Genomic DNA, 22,673 nt, shown 5'->3' with positions numbered 1-22,673 from the left:
ACAGAGGGGTTCAGAGCCAACCGAATTTAGTAGCATATTTAACTTCGGAGGACTTAGGGTTTTAGAACAAGGAAAAAGAAGCTAGTAGATTTTATATTTTACTCCATAAAAGACTAGGCAGTGTTTATAAAAGGTATGTAAAGATTTTACAATATGAGACAATTTAAAGTATGTACAGCAATTAAAAAAATGGATTAAAGAAAGATAAAACTCACATTTGCTTAGATCATTTCAGCTAACCATGCTGGCAGGCAGTGCCAAATATCCCAGTGCATCAGGGGGTCTTTCTGTAGTGAAATCCCAGGCAAGAATGAAGGCTGGGTTGAGTGCAGTAACTTATACCTGCAGGCTTGTGACATCACTAAAGGGACTGGTTTGCCTGCACCCTCCCCTAGCTGCCAGGGTGCACATTTTGGTACGCAAACTTATAAACCTCCTAGATGTGCTTGCGAATCTAGCAGAATCGCGGCGCACACACATCCTTAATCTTATATCGAAATTAGCTTTCTATTGAATCCAAACGTGATCTAACTATCCCACATGGTTCAGGAGAAATATGTTTCTCTGGTTCTCTTGGAGCCAGACTCCCGCAAGAGGCCCGGTTGCGAAGCTCTATTAAATCACATTCTGAATATGTATCCAGAATATTCCTGTCATACACTGGCGGCGCAGTAAGGCTTATTGAATATCTCTCCCATACAAAGCAATCAAATGGAGTTAGACAAAGAAATTCCTACGGGAGGGGGGAAGGAGCAGAGAAGAGTTTCAAGGTCTCATGCTTCTTGTGGCCAGAGCCAGCTCTGGGTTAATTAACATTCCGATGGGAGGGGGAAAGAGCAGAGAGGAGTTTCAAGGCTCCCCGCTGGGTTTCAGTTACACAGGGATTGTGCCTAGGCAAAGCAAAGGCAGTGGGAAAAGGAAGGGGGGTTGGAGCCCACAGCATGTGTGCTAACAGGGGAACATGAAAAATCATACGCCATGTTAACATTAACGTGACACAAGTGTTTTTCCTGCAATCGGACTGGTCATATCAGCACCCCGTGTCTGAACAAGCAGAAGACCCCCCAGCAAAGGCCTCAGGCCCTAATGCAGCAGTTCTTTTTGAGGGTGGGGTGGTTGGGAGGGTCTGTGACAATGTGCAGCACGTCACCATGGGGAGCCATGTTGCTGGTGGCCTCAAGGACACCGGGGCTGAACGAACCCTCATCCGACCCGAACTGGCGGCCCCTGAAGAGATTATTCTGGTGAAAACCCTGACTGTCACCGGAATTGGGGGCATCCGCTGTCCCTTGCCGATGGCCAGGGTTTTTATAGATTGGGGTGCCAGGAGCGGCGGTGAAGGAAGTGGGGTTTGTCATGAAATATGATGTAAGCCTCATTGTGCCATGACACATACAGAGCTCTGCTACATCTTTTAGGTTAGCTGGTCCAAATGCACAGCTGCATAGCCCCCTCAGCCTGCCTCTGTAATTCTAAACCACTCATCCCCCTCCCTCCTGTGCAGCGGTGAAACCGGTTGAATGCAGTCCTACTAGCCATGTGCTTTCTTTGTTGTATGATAGAGTTATTCAAGGTGAGATAGCTCGACCACAAGTTGTGATATGACAGTGATGCTCACATTTTTGGGATCTGCAAGGGTAGAGCTACAGGCACAGTGTGTTTTCTAAGCTCCAACTGAATGCAAGAAATGGATCACTGCTTAAGTGGGTCGCACAACTACCCCATATTTTGTGTCCTCCTCCTCCTTCTCCTAATCCTCATCATCCACCACCACTAGAACGCCAGAGTGCACATGTTCTGTGATGCTACTGGATCGCCCCAGTAGGGCAATGGGGTACTCGGAGCCAGGCCTTTCGGTTCTCGGGGGATGTCACGGTGGCTGACCCGGTCCGTGGCCCTAGGGGTGTTCGTTGATAAATGGGGGAAAGGTCTTTAAAGGGATAATGTTCGTGACTCCACCTGTGGTATTCGGTCAGGGTGACCGACGCTGCTTCGGGGTCCGCTGGGGTGATGTTATGGCAGCTAGATGGTATACCTTCCCACAGGTGAAGTGTGTCCCCAGGGCTTCCCAGATGTGTAGATGGTGATGGTGGTTGATGTGAGGCGCAGTGAATAACGAGGACACAAGGTTGCAGTCTCTTTACCTTTACTGAAGACTTCAGCATCCACAGTCCAGGGTACAGATCACAGGGCAGGCAGAGTCCAGCCGGTCTGAAGGCAAATCCAGAGTCCCCTTATCCAGGTGGAAATCAGTAGCCTTCCTCTAGCACCTGTGTGTTGTAGTACCTCCCTGCTGAGCAACTCGGTGAAGTCCTCACAACTATTGGAGATGTTAAGTCTCTTTCTTTCTGTCCCCTGATTGATAGGACAAACCCATATGACTGGTGGCCTGAGGCTTTTTACAGCTTTTTACAGGGACCCTACGACGCCCCGGCCCCCACAAGTTGCCACCGTGCCTCCTGGGTATAAGGTTGGGCAGCTAACGTGGAATTAACTGTCCTGCCAGTCTCTGAAGTAAAGCATAGAGATCCTTACTCCCTCGGTATTCTGGCCACCGGGATTCCTGCGCTTCAGAAGGAGGCAGCCTCTCACAGGACAGAGCTTCTTCTGGTTTCCTCTCCTTTCCTATGACTTTGTTTCTCACTCACTGCAATACACTTTCTTTCAATGTCTCCTTCTTTGGATGCTGCCGCACATGGGGCAGGCGCAGCTCCGTGGACACTCGTCCTCCTCAGACCGCAGTCTGGATCTGGCTGGAACCCACTCCAGCCAGCTTCTCTCTGCTGCTGACTTCTGATTCTGACTTACTTCCTGTCCAAACCACCAATTTTACCTAACTGTGAGGAGTGCCCTAATAGATAGAAGCATAGCTCCCCCTGGTGGCCTGGAGTGTGAAGTGTGTTGTGTGTGGTTGTGATACCTGGACAGAAGATCTCCTTTATTGCCCTCAGACGTAATATTGCTCCCCCTGGTGAAAGAACAACATTACTGCAACGACCAGGACTCTGGGGCGCTGCACTACAGCCAGTCTATTTTTTTCAAGGATGTCTATGATCCCCATATAAATTTTTTTTTAAATGTACTCCCCATGGGGAAATGTTTGTCAGCCCTTAGTGTATGGGCATTACAAGTATAGGAGACCCGCTCCTTTAAACTGGGAAGACCTTTTTCACAGGCCATATTCCACGTCTCTTCCTTCACCACCCCTAGAACACCAGGGTGACCGTGTTCCGTGATGAAACAGCCACTACATTGTTTTGCAAGGGTCTTTAGGATGTCCGTAACATCAACTATTTACTCAGAAGGTTGATGTGTCCCCCCCAGAGGAAAATGTTTTTCAGCCTATGCACTTAGTGTATGGGAATTACAAGTCTAGGAGACCCGCTCCTTTAAATTGCACCTATTATTTATGAGACCTTCCTCCGCGTCTCATCATCCACCGCCACTAGATCACAAGGGTTAACGTGTTCCGTGATGCTACAGCGACTATAGTTTTTTGCAAGGGTGTTTGTGATGCCCATAATAAAAATATTTACCGAGTATGTTGATGTGTACCCCCCAGGAGAAAATGTTTGTCAGCCCATACACTTAGTGTATGGGCATTACGAGTCTAGGAGACCCGCTCCTTTGTAATGGGACAGTTTTTTTATGAGATTCTCCTCCATGATTCTTCCAAATGGGATTGGGGTGCATGCAAATTTGGGTCAAGGCGGCCCTTGCATTCAATTCATAAGAAAACAGTATGGCAGGACCAACTGAAGACTGTGAAGTGTATTTTCCTGTGGCCTCCAGTTCCTGGGTTCAAAGGCTTATTGGGGTGCATATTACTTGATAGCAGGGCAGGCCTTGCATTCAATGCAACATTTATTCAGGAGTCCCCCTGTACCTTTCATGAAAGAGGTATTGGGGTGCATCGTAATTCTTGGCAGCCCAGCCACTCACTGCATAGGCAATAACAGCATAGGAGACCCACTGTGTAATAATGGCCCTTTAAGAAGATTAATGCCGCCTGATGCACCAGTAACAATAGGCTCTGTGACTAAGAGTCCCGCCTTCATAAATGAAACAAGATGGGTCTGCGTATGTGTCACACACCACATGGCCAGCTAGGGGGGTTACACGTTACAATGACATTTCCCAGTGAATGCATTTGTATTGGTTGAAAGCAATGTCAAAGTAGAAAAACGCATCAAAAACGCTGCGTGTGAGCATAGCCCAAGTGGTGGAGGAACATTTTGGTCTGGGGTTAATTATTTTGCCTTATATACAAGTCATCACCCTGGAAAGGATGGACCTTGACATATTTCCCAGGAAAATCCATTTTGGTTTCGTTTTTTTTTTTTTGGTGCACCTGTAAAAATGGCGTGAAAATCTGACAACATTGCTTACAGCTGTGACCTAGGAGTCAGAAATACTTCCAGGGGCGATCCCCATGATGTCTCTGTGTCATTTGAGCAGTGTTTCCATCATTTTCAGATGTTTTTAGACCTTAAAAGGACCCCCAGGGGGATGGCGGTAAAAATACTCCGGTCTCCCATAGACTTACATTGGGCTCGTTGTTCTGTCTGAGTGCCCGAGTATCCAATCTGCTCGACACAAGTAACAATCCACCTAACCATAGCCATGTCAATCCCATACTTGGTAATTTTCTCAATAAAGATAGTTTGAGATACTTTATCAAATGCTTTGCTGAAGTCGACGTATACTATATCTACCACATTTCCCTGATCCAACCAGTCAATGATTCCATCATAGAAATAAATTAGATGAGTCTGTTTGCTACAAACCCATGCTGGTTCTGGTTAATTACTCTATTCTTATCCAAGTACTTTCATACATTCTGTTTAATAATTTGTTCAAAGATCTTTCCTGATATAGAAGTAAGGCTCACTGGCCTGTAATTTCCTCGCTCCATCTTCTTTCCTTTGTTGAAGATAAAGACATTTGTCCTTCTCCAATCTCCTCGAATTCTCCTGTTCTACAGGATTTTTCAAAGATTCTGGCTAGTGGTTCTGCAATTTCCTCTGCTAACTCTTTCAGTACCTTAGGATCCGATCCAGACCGATGCCTCTCATAGCGAAACCAGATCTCACACTTTGCACTGATGAGGGGCAGTACCCTGAAACACAGTGTCTGCGAATTGAGATTCTAGATTTGGCTTTTATCCTAAGTCATGTGACAAGGCTCGTTAAAGAGTCGACATTGACTGTTAGGATTGCTACTTCCGATAGATGGCACTAGAGTTCTAGTTCTCTACCTCTCTGAAGAGACAATTTGCAGTACCTTAGGTTGTAAGTCATCTTTACCAAGGAATGGAAATTCATGTAAATTAGCTAAGTGCTCCCTCCCCATCTCTCTGTATATAGATTGATTGTGTGGATTCTTTTATTCTTTCAAAGGCCCCGTGAAGATCAGTTCATGTTACATTTGTTTTGTTAGGGAACACAGATGGAAAATAGGAATTTATAAGTTCGGCTTCTCAACATCATTTTTGACCACCTCAACCTTTTCATCCTGTAAAGATCCTATATCATCTTTGACTTTTCTTTGCTTTTCACATATCCCCCAAATCCTTTTTTATTGCTTTTGGTCTCCCTTGTGAGCCTCACTTCATTACTGGCTTTAGCTCTTCTAACTCTTGCCCTCCATTCCCTGCAGACAGCATGATATTCTTCTTTAGATATGCCCCCCTCTTTCCATTTGATATACTATACATATCTTTTTTTCTTTTTAACAAGTGATAAGTTCTCTGTTCATGCATCCTGCTCTTTAAATGCTTCCAATTCTTCCTTGTTTTCGAGATTGCTACTGACTGTGCAGTGAGAATTTCATTTAGCAAAATCTCCCATCTTTCATTTTCTGTCCTTTAGACCATCTGGCTATTGGACCTTTCCTACCCTCTTTCTGAGTCCATTAAAATCTGCATTTCTGAAGTCTAACCTTTAAGTCTGAGTCCTCGCTGGTTTTCCTCCTCTTGTAATCCAAACCAAACTTTGAGGATAACATGGTCGCGGCCTCCTAAATTCCCAGTCACCTTTACTTCTTCAACCATTTCCACCCTGTTGGTAAGGATTAGATCCAAGATTTCAAATCCCCTTGTTTTATCTTCTACCTTTTGAAACATAAAGTTGTTAATAAGAGAAGATAAGAATTTTCTGAGGAGTTACTTTTGCCTGAGAGATTCTCAACAAATATCTCATAGTTGAAATTTCTCATGACCACTATGTCATACGTTTTTGAGAACAAAGATGTCTGCTGTAAAAAGAGTTCATCCATATCTTCAGTCTGTCCAGGTGGCCTATGGTAAACACCAACAATAGTGTCCTTTCTGTTCTTCTTACCCAAACAGTATCTGCACAACTGCCAGACTCTGAAGCTTCGATCTCTGTGGAGATATACGTTTTTAACATATAAGTCTAGCCTGGACATGTACCGTATTTTCTGGTGTATAAGACGACCCCCAACTTCTCCATATAAAATATGGAATTTGGGATATGCCCGCTGTATAAGACAGAGGTCATCTTATATGCCCAGTCATCTTATACGGCGTGTGGTTCCCAGGGTCTGAAGGAGAGGCCCTGGGATCCATATTCATGTAAAAAATAAAGAATAAAAATAAAAAATATGGATATACTCACCCCTCCGAGAAGCCTGGCTGTCACCGCTGCAAGCGTCTGCCTCCGTTCCTAAGAATTGCAGAGCGTGAAGGACCTTCGATGATGTTGCGGTCTTGTGATTGGTCCGTGACCGCTCATGTGACCGGTCACCTGACCGCGACGTCATCGAAGGTCCTTCACGCTCTGCAATTCTTAGGAACGGAGGCAGACGCTTGCAGCGGTGACAGCCAGGCTTCTCGGAGGGGTGAGTATATCCATATTTTTTATTTTTATTTATTTTTTACATGAATATGGATCCCAGGGACTGAAGGAGAGTTTCCTCTCCTTCAGACCCTGGGAACATCCAGGATCGCTCCCTGCACACGCCGTACCCGGCGTATAAGACGACCCCCGACTTTTGGGACAATTTTTAGGGGTTAAAAAGTCATCTTATACGCCGGAAAATACGGTACATCATCTGTACTGTGTGCTGCCATCCTGTGATGACTATAGCCTGTATCTACAAGTCATAGGCATGGACCTGTAATCTATATAGTAGGATGCTGGGATTTGGGAACCTGTTTCTTGAACTCTTCTATCTTTATGGGAAATATGACAGGTCTAGCAGCGTCCTGAATGTGTGTAATTGTCACAGATTCCACTTACATTTTAGATATTCACTCTCATTTTTTCTGTCTGATCAGATACAGATCCTATATAGAGATGAGCAAACTTTTTAAGGTTCGGTTCAATTCGCTGGACGTTTAGACGTTTGCCGAACATGTTTGTCAAATGTACCCGAACCCTATTAAATTCAATGGGAGGCCAAACCAAACATATACACAACACCTTAAGGGGTGACAAAATGCTTCGCAAACAGCTAAAATTAGGGGCAGACACCATGAAAAGTGACATCAATTAACCCACAGTAGAAATTTGCACAGCAGCAGTCAGCCGTGGGCCATGCATGAGGTATCAGGGTCGGGCCCAGCATTTACAGCTTGGAATTGAAGTTTCAATGTGGTCCTGGTGGTTAAGGGAGCGCTGTAAGCCTTCTCAGCTGGGACACCTGATACCTTATGCAACACCTCCATTTTTTATTCCAGCCACACTCAGATGGCACAAGCATCAGTTTCAAACAGTAATAATGGTAGAAAAATGTAAGGAAAGTACCAGGTAGTTGACTGAAAGTAAGTGCAGCCTGTCTGTCTGGGAGACCTACTTACACAGGAAACCCACCAGATGGAGACTCAACTTGGAGTCTCCACATTTCCAAAAATTATTGTCACACTCCACTAAAATGACCTCAATTTCCACAGAGTATAACCAGTATAATAGGCCTCTGACACACCTTCCACCACATGTAACCCACCACATGGAGACCCAACTTCAAGTCTCCACGTTTCAATTGTTTGTAACATCAGCAGCAGTAGTAACAGCAGGCGCAGAAGACACCACAAAGATGGCACAGACTGCAATAACGCAAGATCAATGCATGACAGTAAAAACAACACCATCACCTAGACTGCCCAGTCTGCCACTGGGGTGGAAACATCATGGGAGATCCATGACTTGTTCATTTTGATGAAAGTTAGGTGGACTACACAGTCAGGAGATAGCCACATGCACTTATCCATCAGGACACTACCTGCAGCGCTCAAGACACGTTCTGAGAGAACGCTAAATGCCAGGCATGACAGGCAAGCTCAAGCCATTCTTCCATTTGTGAAGACCAAAATGCAAAAGTGTCCAAACCACCCGATTGCATTGATATTGAGCTTGAGATACTCCTGCACCATCTTCTCCAGTCATTCACAAAGTGTCAGACTTTTACTCTGTCCTGCTGGTGCATGGGCTGCTCTAAAAAATGTGGGAAATGACTCACAGAAGCTGTTTCTTCCACTTACACTGCTGCTGCTGCTCTTGCTAATGTTTTTGCAATGACGCCTTGACCTTCCTGGGGTTGAACGTCTACAACTGCGCTGCACACTGTGTGCCTCACTGCTGTCTTGGGGAAAACCAATCCTAAGATTGTCTACAAGTGTGTTTCAATACTCCAACATGCTCGTGTCCTTTTCCAGGGCGAAAAGCATCTGGCAAAATGTATTCTTCTATGGTGGATCTAACATACTGGCAACCCAGTAGTCAACACTATTTCTAACCCTAAGAATACAGGCATCATGTTGAAGATAATGCAGCAAGTAGGCGCTCATGTATCGGGCGCTTCCATAAGGTCCAAGTCCATGGTGTTTATGGCAACTTAACACTTAAGGTTGCTTCCTCCATCCCCTCCCTCCAACCATGGACAACAGAGAGGGAGTCATTATCCTCTTCATCTCCTGACTGCTGTGTGTCTATCACCTCTTCCTCCTCCATTTATTCCACATCTCCTGCACCTTAAAGGGAACCTGTCCCCCCCCAGGCATTTATAACTAAAAGAGCCACCTTGTGCAGCACTAATGCTGCATTCTGACAAGGTGGCTTTTAGTTCTTGGTGCTGTAACTGCAGAAATAATCGATTTTGCAATTTGTCCAAAATACCTTGAAACAGTCCTCGGGGCAGGTCTTTCCCCCCTAATGCAGATGCAGCACGGCCGCCACTCATGCCCTCTTGGCGCCGGGCGCCGCCTCCTCAGCATTGTTTTCAACTGTCTCGGCACCTGCGCTGTTATCTTATGCCTTGGGCATGTGCAGTTAGAACTGCCCATCTTCTGACATCATTTGATGTCTTGCTGACTGTACCTGTGCGGCTGCGCTGCCTGAGATCCCGCTCTGCAGTGTGAATAAATCAGAAGACACTGCGAGGCGGGATCTCGGGCAGCGCGGCCGCACAGGTACAGTCAGCAAGACATCAAATGATGTCAGAAGACGGGCAGCGCTAACTGCACATGCCCAAGGCATAAGATAACAGCGCAGGTGCCGAGACAGTTGAAAACAAATGAGGAGGCGGCGCCAGGCGCCAAGAGGGCATGAGTGATGGCGGTGCTGCGCCTGCATTAGGAGGAGAAAGATCTGCCCCGAGGACTGTTTCAAGGTATTTTGGACAAATTGCAAAATCGATTATTTCTGCAGTTACAGCCCCCAGAACTAAAAGAGCCACCTTGTCAGAATGCAGCATTAGTGCTGCACAAGGTGGCTCTTTTAGTTACAAACGCCTGGGAGGTGACAGGTTCTCTTTAACTAACAGTTCAGGTAATGTGAGCCCCCGCAATCGCTGTAATCCATCCTCCCATCAAACTAAAAACCTCGGTACCAATGCAAGTCCATGACCTTTGGATGCGATCATCGGAAGTGATCACATACTGACCGTGCTTTCGGCAGCAGCACATCCAGCCCGAGATAGTGACAGAGAAATTGCTGTACCCCCAGGTTGAGGATGTGAGCTATGCAAGTCACGTGTGTGAGGATACACTGGCGTAGGGCCGCCACCAGGTTCTCACAGTCATCGCACAGGGCCTTCCCTGGCTCCAGGTTTAGTGGAAACAGCCGTTGCTCTAACTTGGCCTGGATAGCTGTCCACAACTCTTGAGCTGTGTGACTGTGTTCTTCAAGGTATATTTATTTTATCACTGGCTGATTGCGGTGAGCCCTGGCTGCGCAGTATAGAGGTGGGGGGATTCTATCTGCACTGTTGGAATGCGTGTGTCAGGATTCAAACCCAGCAGCTTTTGTGTACCAAGTGGCAAGTTTTACCTCTGAGCTATTCAGCTCGCTGCACTGTTCCTTGCTGAATCAGATACTAGTACTTGTGTTGTTCCTGATAATCTCCACCCTGAGATTGAACATTTCCTTCCTTGTTAGATTATTCAACTCACAGACTTTACAGTCTTGTTTCTTTCCACCTGCTACTTATCCTCAAGTTTCTACTGCTGCTACCGTGTACCGACCACTTGCTATCTACTGACTACAATTCCGGCTAATCATACCAACTACACTGCTGCTCCATGTAATGATGTCTGGTGATTAGCTGACTATGCTACCTGTTGCTTCTGCCCCTAGTGGTTGCAATATCACTACTCCAACTCATGTCAGCCCATTACAGAGTTTCTCATTAAGAGAGTGGTTGAGGGCACAGGTGAAGGTGGAGGACGTGTTAGATACAGAGGTTTGTGCCTCAAGTCTTGGGGATTCAAAGACTTGTGGAGCAGCCCCTTGACCTACTGCCCCTACAGCCCCCATTGGCACCCAGTCCGCAGTCAGCCAGATGTAACGCCCTTGGCCATGTTTGCTCTTCCAGGTGTCAGTGGTGAAATGCACTCTGGCAGACATAGATTTTTTCAGAGAAAAGGTGATGTTGTCTGTGACATGCTGGTGTAGTGCACAGCTTTCTTAGAGAAGTAATGGGTAAATGGTACTGGGGCACTGCCATGGTCATCAAATTTGGAAACCGTCTGTATCCACCAGGCGTAATGGCAGCATTTCCATGGCCAACAGATTGGAACTGGTTGATTTCAAGCTCTTAGCTTTGGCATGTGTAGGAGGAAACATTCTTTTACATGACCACAACTGTGGATTTGAGGGCTGGCTGATGTGCTGAGAGATGGTGGAGTACTGAGAACAGGAAAATCCACCGGACTATGAGTGAGGTGTAGGCAGATATGTTAAGGTGGAATGAGAAAAATGTGTTGTGCTAAGTGACACAAAAGCAGCAGTCATGTCTACTTCCATAACAGCTCACGGGCTCTCACTCACCTAGACTGAAGGGGGTAAACAAGTGGAGTTTCTGCGGATGAAAACCCGTGTGAGAATACTTGGCATGGTGGTGGCAGAGGAAGAATCTGCAGATGTGTTGATGGGATAGCCACTGATTGGCTAAGCCCTCTAGTCGGCATTTAATTGTAGTGAGATTCCCAGACTCAGGTATGTTGATCGTGCATGTGTCAGTTCATGCATGTAGTAGTCAAATTATTGCAATTTTTGCCTTTAGTGCCTATTTTTTTCAAATTTGGCAGATAACATGACTTGGGTCATCCTTTGCAGTCTCAAAAAACGCCCAGGCTATTCAACCCTTGCCACCCCTGCGAACTGCACACTCATGACCGGTCCTGGCCACAGCCAGAGTTGGGGTTGAGGATGCAGTGCTTGTCGGGTTTGCATCACTTTGTGTCCTTGCAGGAAGCTACAACGTAACCTCCTCGTCTTCTTCCTCCCCCACCTCCACCGCTGGGCTACTCATCTGCGTACTTCTGAGCTCACACCAAGTGCGATCTACAACCTTATCTTCTCTGTTCTCATACTCCTCACCCTGAGAGTCACCCTCCTCCTCTTCCTGTCCTGACACCACGTGTCTGCGTATGCTTCTGGTATTTGAGTCTGATGAGGGTCTGGATTCTGCTTGGACCCTACTTCCTCTAGCCCCAGATCCAACATGAAACATGATTGCCATCTACTGGAGCACATGTTCTTTCTGGCCCTCATCTACAAGATTGTGAGGCTGCAAAAAGAAAGGGAGTGGAGTAGCCCATCCAATAATAACAGAGGTTGTCAGTGGTTTTTCGATAGGAGGAGGTGGTGCTTGTGCCTATCCTAGCCAAAGTAATAACAAAAGCATTAGTGGAAATGCGATGATTTACGTCTAAATTTTTTGCCGACTTTGAGGAAAAATGTTTGTGAAAGCGAAAAAGCGAACATTAACATTAACACCTAACCCACGTACACGTCGAACACCAAGCCTATTCCCCCTTCCACCATGACCTCGCTTTTCCCCACTCATGTTGTAAGTAGCCTTACCCTCTTGTACCCTGCTGCTTTACACCCTTAGGCCCACAGCTGTCAGTCACCTGTCACTAAATGAACAATCTCTATTTATTTTCTTAGATAGTGTGACTGAACAACACTGTTATACCTAATAATTTTTAAGTGGAAATCTGGCCTTATGTTTTATCACTGAAAAACAGTTTTATCACAAACGATTTTGAGTAGCTAATGGGGCCTCCGGAGACTGACACACAGTTTTAGAACAATCTAGCTTGATGCTGGAAGATCAATTTCACACAGGACATGATCCTATCTAGCTAACTGACAATTTAATTTGCAGCACTAGCAGAAGCACCTTCTCTGCAATGTGACACTGAGAAAATGGCAGAAAAGTAACATGTCCCTTTTTATATGGCCAGAGACATGTGACTTCGGCATCCAATCACAGAAGACTTTGTGTCATGACTTTGTGGATGGTTTCTGCGCCCTGATTGGTTGCAGGAATCAGCAGCCATGAAGTTAAGGGGGAAGAAAAAGAGTGCACCTCTCCTCTAACCTCTCTATACGCTCCTCTAACCTCTCTGCACGCCCCTCTAACCTCTCTGCACCACCTCCCATCATGAAACATATCACTCCATCCCTTCCGCTCATCATACAGCACCACTATCCTAGCCAAAGTAATAACAAAGGCATTAGTGGAAATGCGATGATTTACCCAACTGTGTCCAAACTTTTTGCCGACTTTGAGGAAAAATGTTTGTGAAAGCGAACACGAGTCCGAATGTGCTAGGTTCATGCTGAATTTGAGATTGGCAAACGTTTTCCAAACTCCTGTAATGCTGAGGTGTAAGCACACGTACTGCGTGAATCAGATACACGGGGTATCTCGGTGTCCCTGCTGTCCTGGTCAGGAATTGCTGAGAAGTACCTGTCGATATGTTACTACTGATGTATCCGTTTGTCTGTGACTACAGGATTTCATGTAGACGTGTGTTAGAGTCATCCTGACTGATCTCTGCTCTTTAGTCCATCTGCAGGATGAAAACCTTGGAGTCACATATGCAGAGGTCAAGAGGCTTCCAGAAATCAAAAAGGAGAAATCACCAAAAAGCCGAAAAGGTAAAATGTAGGATATAAATGTGCCAGCCGTCTAGATTTTATATCCTCTGCTCCAAAACAACAATAATGAACAAACCTGAATAAACAAGCAACAGCTCACCAGATCCCGGGGGCACAGAAGCTTCAGAAAGCATGGGAATAAATCCAGAAACGTCGACTAGAACTGAGAAATTGTATTCCGAAATACATTTTACATATTTTAACATATTTATTAATGACCTTGTAGGGGGCATTCAGAGTAGAATTTCAATATTTGCAGATGACACTAAACTCTGCAGGGTAATCAATACAGAGGAGGACAATTTTATATTACAGGATGATTTGTGTAAACTAGAAGCTTGGGCTGATAAATGGCAAATGAGCTTTAATGGGGATAAATGTAAGATCATGCACTTTGGTAGAAGTAATAAGATGTATAACTATGTGCTTAAGGCCGGGGACACACTTAACGTATAAAAAAACGGTCCGTTTTTCACGGCCGAGAATCGCACAAATGTTTCAAAAACAGTGATCCGTGTGCCGTGCGAGGATGCGTTTTCCTCGCATCAAATGATCCGTGTGACATCCGTGTGACATCCGTATGGCATCCGTATGCCGAGATTTTCACGCAAGCTTGCAAAATGGACATATAACGGTTTTGGCACCTGAAGAAATTTAAATCATCACCCAGACCATGATTTAAGGGCCCTAAAACAGGTGGCAGCCACCAATGAAGGCAGCAGAGTCCCTGCTTGTGTTGGTGCACTTCTGCTTGATGAGCAACATGTCGGATCTACTGACTTTTAACACCACAGAGCGTGTGCTTTACAACTGGGTACTTTCACAACGTTTTGGAGAGCCATACCCAGTAATTGTTGATCCGAGGAGGCGGAGACGGATGTGGGTACATCCACTTATGAAGCAACGGATCAAGAAAGGACATTTCCAACGTCTGTATGCTGCTCTGAGGACCAATCCAGACAAGTTCTTCAACTATTGTCGGATGCGGATCCAAACCTTTGATATTTTGTTGGAGATTTTGCGACCAGGGATTACCAAGAAGGACACCAGGATGCGAAAATCAATTTGTGCAGAGGAGCGCCTTATCCTTACTTTACGGTATGTATCAATCCTCTGTTTCCCAACAAAGATTTGTGTTTAAGGGTATTGCCCATTGTGAAAAATAGCTACTTAAATGTTTCCTAAACTTCAACATACCCGTAGTTTCCGTCATATAAGACGACCCCCGACTTTCTATGAGTTTTTCTGGGGTTAAAAATTAGTCATATCAGCCATAAAACAACGTAATTTGGGCTAAATTTGGAATATTTGAGCAAATCGAACATCAAAGCCATCGCATGTCCTTAATGTTTGTGGAATCCTGGCATATTATTTTGACAATTGTATTTTTTCCACAGAGAACACTGGAATGTTTGAATTTTGTCGGGTAAACAAATTATCTTGTTTCTTTTAGCTTCCTTGCCACTGGACTATCATATGCGGCACTGCATTTAGAGTTTTTACTTGGAAAATCTACAATTTCAGGAATTGTGCGGGATACATGCACGGAAATATGGCGAAGACTCCATCAAGAGGTGATGCCTGAGCCGAAAATGTCCGATTGGTTACGGATTGCCCAAGGATTTCAGGACACCTGCCAGTTTCCGCACTGTATTGGTGCTCTTGACGGAAAGCACATCCGTGTGCGTAAGCCGCCGGGCTCAGGGACACAATTCTATAATTATAAACAGTTTTTCTCTGTAGTGCTGTTGGCCCTGGTTGACAGCAACTACAGGTTTATAATTGTAGATACTGGGGCCTATGGGAGAACTGGAGACTCTAGAGTCTTCAGTTCTTCCTTAATGGGTCGGCGGCTGCGCAACAATGATTTGGATCTCCCACCCCCAAGTAACTTACCAGGGGCAAATTTAGATGTGGTGCCTTACATGATGGTAGCAGATGAGGCGTTTCAATTATCCCGGAACGTCATGAGGCCATATCCACGGAGAGGCCTGGACTACCGGCGTCGAATTTTTAATTTGCGCCTTTCACGTGCCCGCCGTCTGGTAGAGTGCTCATTTGGCATTCTCACTGCTAAATGGCGGGTCCTTCAGTCCGCAATACAACTGAGTGAAGGCAATGTAAATGGTGTAATCAAAGCATGTGTTGTTCTTCACAACTTTACTAGAAAACATGATTGCCCATCATCTGCTGCTGATGAAATTGATTATGCTAATACTGTATTGCCTACTCCACGTGTTCTTCCTTCTCGTCGTCAGCCCTCAGGCCTAAAAGTTCGAGATGTGTTAACAAATTATTTTGTGTCACCAGAGGGAGCGACTGATTGGCAAGACAATGCTGTTGTGATTTAAATTTTCTTTATATTGTTAGGTAATAAATAGCTTAATGTTCATGTTTGAATTGTGTAGTATGTATCTTCTTTTACTTTCCAAAAAAAAGAGAAAGTTGCAACATCACCTTTGTAGTCCTAAGAATACACAACACTCATATTTTGGGCAACAATTTTAATGCTCCAAGCATATATATATATTTGGCCTAAACATATTCACATCATATGTAATTTTAGGCCTAGTAACCAGAGTCAAAATGAAAAAATAACAGGCCAATGGCGCACAATAATAAAATTAACAAAACTAAATGACATGCTGAAACTTTTGGGCCCGAACTTACAGGTTCTGGTAGGTTGGGGGTGGCGATGATGATGATGGCGGGTGTCCAGCATGTGCTGAACTTGGCCTAGGTGGTGGACCAACCAGACTGTCAACCTGTGGTATGGCAGATATATATGAAGGGTGTTGTTGCACGTTTCGTTCCTGAGTGTGAGGTAAAACTGGATGTTGAGGGTAGAAGGGCATAAAGTCCTGTGTACTGTATTGACCCATTTGGTCATAACCCCCAATCTGGCCATGTCGAGCAGACACATGGTGGGACCAGCCTCCAAACATGTGTCTGTTCAAGTGGTCAGATTGGGCAGTGGATGGATATTCATTCATTGCCCTGTTTGTTTGTTGGTGGGTGTTTTGGGCAGGCTGGTGTGGTGGAGCTATACGTGGCAAGGAGGGTGCTGCAACTGTTTGGTTGGGTTCCTCTGGAAGGTCTTGCACCGCCAGAACATTTGTAGGTGACATTTGCCACTGTTCTAGGTAGTTGAACAAACGAATGGGGTTGTTTGGGGGTGTTGCCGCATCAATAACAATTTGTATACAACCTCTGGTACGCAGCCTGAGCGAACGTGGAATGGGGCGTAAATAGCGGGCAAGACTGCGGAAGTACGCTTCCTCCCCATCGTCATGTGCAGCCCTTGCCAAATAGTCCAACACCCCTGTATCCACTTGCCTCCTGGTGCCAGTGTTAGAAGCCACCCTTCTGCGCCGACCACGGTTTGGTCTGGTAGTAGGCTGTGGTGATGTATCCAGAGCCAAGGTTGGACTGCTGCTCTGGCCTCCTTCCTCAACCTCTGGATTGGCCTCCTGTGTGGCAGAAGACGCTGCTGCTGGTTGTGGTTGGTTGCTGCTTTGTGCTTGCTCTGAGGGTCCAGCCCTTTCGGAATCCTCACCAATGGGGTCAATCACCAACTCCGAGTCAGATGCAGTCTCTCTTTCTGTCAGATTGGACTCTGTTCTGTATTTCAAAAATGATTTGAGAGGCAAAAATTATAAACAGATTCGATTAGAAGATGTGTCTAAGTTTTTTGGACATGCATCCACTTACGGTCTGAGCTCCATCACCGGGGCAAGAAAATTCAGCCTATCAAAATAAAGATATTTTCTTTTTTTGGGTGCTGCATCACCACTCCGCCCCGAAACTTGACGTTCCCGCCGGTATTGATCCCGGCAACTCCGCCAGCGTCTAGTGACATCATTCACTGCAAAGAAGAAAAAGTTGTTTGGGGAATAACAAATAATAAGAAAGAATCTGTATTTTTACATAACGATAACATATTCGGCAGTTTGGAACAAACATTATCATTGCTGTCACCAATGTGGCTCACAATATAAATTCCCTATGAGTATGTCTTTGGATTGTGTGAGGAAAGCGGAGTGGCCAGAAGAAACCCACGCAAACACGGAGAGAACATCCAAACTCTGCATCTTTTGGCCTTGGTGGAATTTTAACCCAGGACTCATATCCAGTGAGCCACCATGCTGCACAATCACATAACTACAACAGGTCCAGGGTTTGCAAGCACACACAGGCCCAGGAGCCTAAGGGGACCTAAAACTCCCTTGGTAAGATCTGAAAGGACTGTAGCTAATATATTGGAACCATATTGGTGTGTCTTGTTAATGTTTTTGTAGCCTCAACCAAGAGCTTGGAACATTTACATCACTCCAAAACACACCACATATGATGTGTTCACGCCTATTTTTATCGTTCCAAAAATGTTAAAGCACATTTTTTGTGTAAAGAATGGTACTTACAAATTTCTTGCTGAACCTCTTGAGGTCGCTGATCAAAATCGGGGAACATGTGGCGACAGATTGCCCTCCATGCTGCGTCTTTTCGTGCGCGGTCAGCATAATGTGCATCGCGTTGGTCCCATAACTCTGGTCTATCATGGACCAGAGCAATCAGCATCTCCACATTTATATGTCTGGCCATGCTGCTACACAGTACACTCCGTGGAGGCGTGCTTCCTGGTTTGCAATCCAGCGTGGGGCATAAATTAGCATTCCAAAGCTTCCTGATGATGGATGATTCAATTTCCTGTCACCTGGAGAAGTCTTCCGTATTTCTCGCAATGCACACGCATGGTCCGTGTGTAATCCGATTTTTTCTCGCACCCATAGACTTGCATTGGCGAGTCTCGGCCGAGATACGCTGACAATCGCAGCAGGCTGCGAGTTCCCTCGGATCCGAAATACGGTGGAGAAAATATCGGATGATGGGAGCTGCACCATAGATTAACATTGTGCCGAGTGCTATGCGATTTTTTATCGCATAGCACTCGTCCGTATTACGGTCTAGTGTGACCCCGGCCTAATTCTAAATCTCTGGGCAAAACCGTCAATGAAAAAGACCTGGGTGTATGGGTGGATGACAAACTCATATTCAGTGGCCAGTGTCAGGCAGCTGCTACAAAGGCAAATAAAATAATGGGATGCATTAAAAGAGGCATAGATGCTCATGAGGAGAACATAATTTTGCCTCTATACAAGTCACTAGTGCGACCACACTTAGAATACTGTGCACAGTTCTGGTCTCCGGTGTATAAGAAAGACGTAGCTGAACTGGAGCGGGTGCAGAGAAGAGCGACCAAGGTTATTAGAGGACTGGGGGGTCTGCAATACCAAGATAGGTTATTACACTTGGGGCTGTTTAGTTTGGAAAAACGAAGACTAAGGGGTGATCTTATGTTAATGTATAAATATATGAGGGGACAGTACAAAGACCTTTCTGATGATCTTTTTAATCATAGACCTGAGACAGGGACAAGGGGGCATCCTCTACGTCTGGAGGAAAGAAGGTTTAAGCATAATAACAGACGCGGATTCTTTACTGTAAGAGCAGTGAGACTATGGAACTCTCTGCCGTATGATGTTGTAATGAGTGATTCATTAATTAAATTTAAGAGGGGACTGGATACCTTTCTGGAAAAGTATAATGTTACAGGGTATATACACTAGATTCCTTGATAAGGCGTTGATCCAGGGAACTAGTCTGATTGCCGTATGTGGAGTCGGGAAGGAATTTTTTTCCCCATGGTGGAGCTTACTCTTACCACATGGGTTTTTTTTGCCTTCCCCTGGATCAACATGTTAGGGCATGTTAGGCTATGGGTTGAACTAGATGGACTTACAGTCTTCCTTCAACCTTAATAACTATGTAACTATGAAATGTGTCCGAAAGTTTCATGACTTCAAGGTCATTTTTGCAAAGGGGCTTCCAATAAAGTATCTTTAGAAGACAGAGTGCTGATATTTCATGGTTAATTATTAATAATGGGGTATAGGCATGAAATAGTACATGTACACCACAACCAGATATTATTCTGTCATCATGTGGTGGGACTATCTCCTCATTTCCAATGTGAATGTTTTATAACACAGAGCGCCCTCTAGTGTCCCCCTGTAATCACACAGAGCGCCCTCTAATGTCCACCTGCAATCACACAGAGCGCCCTCTAATGTCCACCTGTAATCACACAGAGCGCCCCCTAGAGTCCACCTGCAATCACACAGAGCGCCCTCTAGTGTCCCCCTGTAACCACACAGAGCGCCCTCTAGTGTCCCCCTGTAACCACACAGAGCGCCCTCTAATGTCCCCCTGTAATCACACAGAGCGCCCTCTACTGTCCCCCTGTAATCACACAGAGCGCCCTCTAATGTCCACCTGCAATCACACAGAGCGCCCTCTAATGTCCACCTGTAATCACACAGAGCGCCCTCTAGTGTCCCCCTGTAATCACACAGAGCGCCCTCTAGTGTCCCCCTGTAACCACACAGAGCGCCCTCTAGTGTCCACCTGTAATCACACAGAGCGCCCTCTACTGTCCCCCTGTAACCACACAGAGCGCCCTCTAATGTCCCCCTGTAATCACACAGAGCGCCCTCTAATGTCCACCTGCAATCACACAGAGCGCCCTCTAGTGTCCACCTGTAATCACACAGAGCGCCCTCTAATGTCCACCTGCAATCACACAGAGCGCCCTCTAATGTCCACCTGTAATCACACAGAGCGCCCCCTAGAGTCCACCTGCAATCACACAGAGCGCCCTCTAGTGTCCCCCTGTAACCACACAGAGCGCCCTCTAGTGTCCCCCTGTAACCACACAGAGCGCCCTCTAATGTCCCCCTGTAATCACACAGAGCGCCCTCTACTGTCCCCCTGTAATCACACAGAGCGCCCTCTAATGTCCACCTGCAATCACACAGAGCGCCCTCTAATGTCCACCTGCAATCACACAGAGCGCCCTCTAGTGTCCCCCTGTAATCACACAGAGCGCCCTCTAATGTCCACCTGCAATCACACAGAGCGCCCTCTAGTGTCCCCCTGTAACCACACAGAGCGCCCTCTAGTGTCCACCTGTAATCACACAGAGCGCCCTCTAATGTCCCCCTGTAATCACACAGAGCGCCCTCTACTGTCCCCCTGTAACCACACAGAGCGCCCTCTAATGTCCCCCTGTAATCACACAGAGCGCCCTCTAATGTCCACCTGCAATCACACAGAGCGCCCTCTAGTGTCCCCCTGTAATCACACAGAGCGCCCTCTAGTGTCCACCTGTAATCACACAGAGCGCCCTCTACTGTCCACCTGTAATCACACAGAGCGCCCTCTAGTGTCCCCCTGTAACCACACAGAGCGCCCTCTAATGTCCCCCTGTAATCACACAGAGCGCCCTCTACTGTCCACCTGTAATCACACAGAGCGCCCTCTAATGTCCCCCTGTAATCACACAGAGCGCCCTCTAATGTCCACCTGCAATCACACAGAGCGCCCTCTAATGTCCCCCTGTAATCACACAGAGCGCCCTCTAATATCCACCTGTAATCACACAGAGCGCCCTCTAATGTCCACCTGTAATCACACAGAGCGCCCTCTAATGTCCACCTGTAATCACAAAGAGCGCCCTCTAATGTCCCCCTGTAATCACACAGAGCGCCCCCTAGAGTCCACCTGTAATCACACAGAGCGCCCTCTACTGTCCCCCTGTAATCACACAGAGCGCCCTCTAATGTCCACCTGCAATCACACAGAGCGCCCTCTAGTGTCCACCTGTAACCACACAGAGCGCCCTCTAGTGTCCACCTGTAATCACAGAGCGCCCTCTACTGTCCACCTGTAATCACACAGAGCGCCCTCTAATGTCCCCCTGTAATCACACAGAGCGCCCTCTAATGTCCACCTGCAATCACACAGAGCGCCCTCTAGTGTCCACCTGTAACCACACAGAGCGCCCTCTAGTGTCCACCTGTAATCACAGAGCGCCCTCTACTGTCCACCTGTAATCACACAGAGCGCCCTCTAGTGTCCAACTGTAATCACACAGAGCGCCCTCTAATGTCCACCTGTAATCACACAGAGCGCCCTCTAATGTCCACCTGTAATCACACAGAGCGCCCTCTAATGTCCACCTGTAATCACACAGAGCGCCCTCTAGTGTCCAACTGTAATCACACAGAGCGCCCACTAGTGTCCACCTGTAATCACACAGAGCGCCCTCTAATGTCCACCTGTAATCACACAGAGCGCCCTCTAGTGTCCACCTGTAACCACACAGAGCGCCCTCTAGTGTCCACCTGTAACCACACAGAGCGCCCTCTAATGTCCACCTGTAATCACACAGAGCGCCCTCTACTGTCCACCTGTAATCACACAGAGCGCCCTCTAATGTCCCCCTGTAATCACACAGAGCGCCCTCTACTGTCCACCTGTAATCACACAGAGCGCCCTCTAGTGTCCAACTGTAATCACACAGAGCGCCCTCTAATGTCCACCTGTAATCACACAGAGCGCCCTCTACTGTCCACCTGTAATCACACAGAGCGCCCTCTAATGTCCCCCTGTAATCACACAGAGCGCCCTCTACTGTCCACCTGTAATCACACAGAGCGCCCTCTAATGTCCCCCTGTAATCACACAGAGCGCCCTCTAATGTCCACCTGTAATCACACAGAGCGCCCTCTAGTGTCCACCTGTAATCACACAGAGCGCCCTCTAATGTCCCCCTGTAATCACACAGAGCGCCCTCTAGTGTCCACCTGTAATCACACAGAGCACCCTCTAATGTCCCCCTGTAATCACACAGAGCGCCCTCTAGTGTCCCCCTGTAATCACACAGAGCGCCCTCTAATGTCCACCTGTAATCACAGAGCGCCCTCTAATGTCCCCCTGTAACCACACAGAGCGCCCTCTAATGTCCCCCTGTAATCACACAGAGCGCCCTCTACTGTCCACCTGTAATCACACAGAGCGCCCTCTAGTGTCCACCTGTAATCACACAGAGCGCCCTCTAATGTCCACCTGTAATCACACAGAGCGCCCTCTAATGTCCACCTGTAATCACACAGAGCGCCCTCTAATGTCCACCTGTAATCACACAGAGCGCCCTCTAGTGTCCACCTGTAATCACACAGAGCGCCCTCTAATGTCCACCTGTAATCACACAGAGCGCCCTCTACTGTCCACCTGTAATCACACAGAGCGCCCTCTAATGTCCCCCTGTAATCACACAGAGCGCCCTCTACTGTCCACCTGTAATCACACAGAGCGCCCTCTAATGTCCCCCTGTAATCACACAGAGCGCCCTCTACTGTC

At 46.6% G+C, this 22,673-nt stretch overlaps 2 protein-coding genes across 2 annotated transcripts in view; one reads left to right on the top strand and one right to left on the bottom strand.

The window, feature by feature from the left end:
• LOC143781443 (C-type lectin domain family 2 member D-like) overlaps positions 1-22,673 on the top strand; it is a 214,294-nt gene that overhangs the window by 19,744 nt on the left and 171,877 nt on the right. The window contains exon 2 of the mRNA XM_077268088.1: positions 13,320-13,412. Coding sequence (XP_077124203.1) covers positions 13,320-13,412 — 93 coding nt within the window. The remainder of the gene's footprint in view (positions 1-13,319; positions 13,413-22,673) is intronic.
• On the bottom strand, positions 15,993-17,248 carry LOC143793643 (uncharacterized). The gene is made up of 2 exons (XM_077280703.1): positions 17,124-17,248; positions 15,993-17,033 (listed from the first exon to the last, which is right to left on the bottom strand). The coding sequence occupies exons 1-2, from the start codon at positions 17,135-17,137 to the stop codon at positions 16,079-16,081; spliced, it is 969 nt and encodes a 322-aa protein (XP_077136818.1). The 5' UTR covers positions 17,138-17,248; the 3' UTR covers positions 15,993-16,078.

The sequence above is a fragment of the Ranitomeya variabilis genome, chromosome 1, assembly GCF_051348905.1.
Source record: "Ranitomeya variabilis isolate aRanVar5 chromosome 1, aRanVar5.hap1, whole genome shotgun sequence".
Lineage (NCBI taxonomy): Eukaryota > Metazoa > Chordata > Amphibia > Anura > Dendrobatidae > Ranitomeya > Ranitomeya variabilis.
This window is presented reverse-complemented; position numbering and strand designations above follow the sequence as displayed.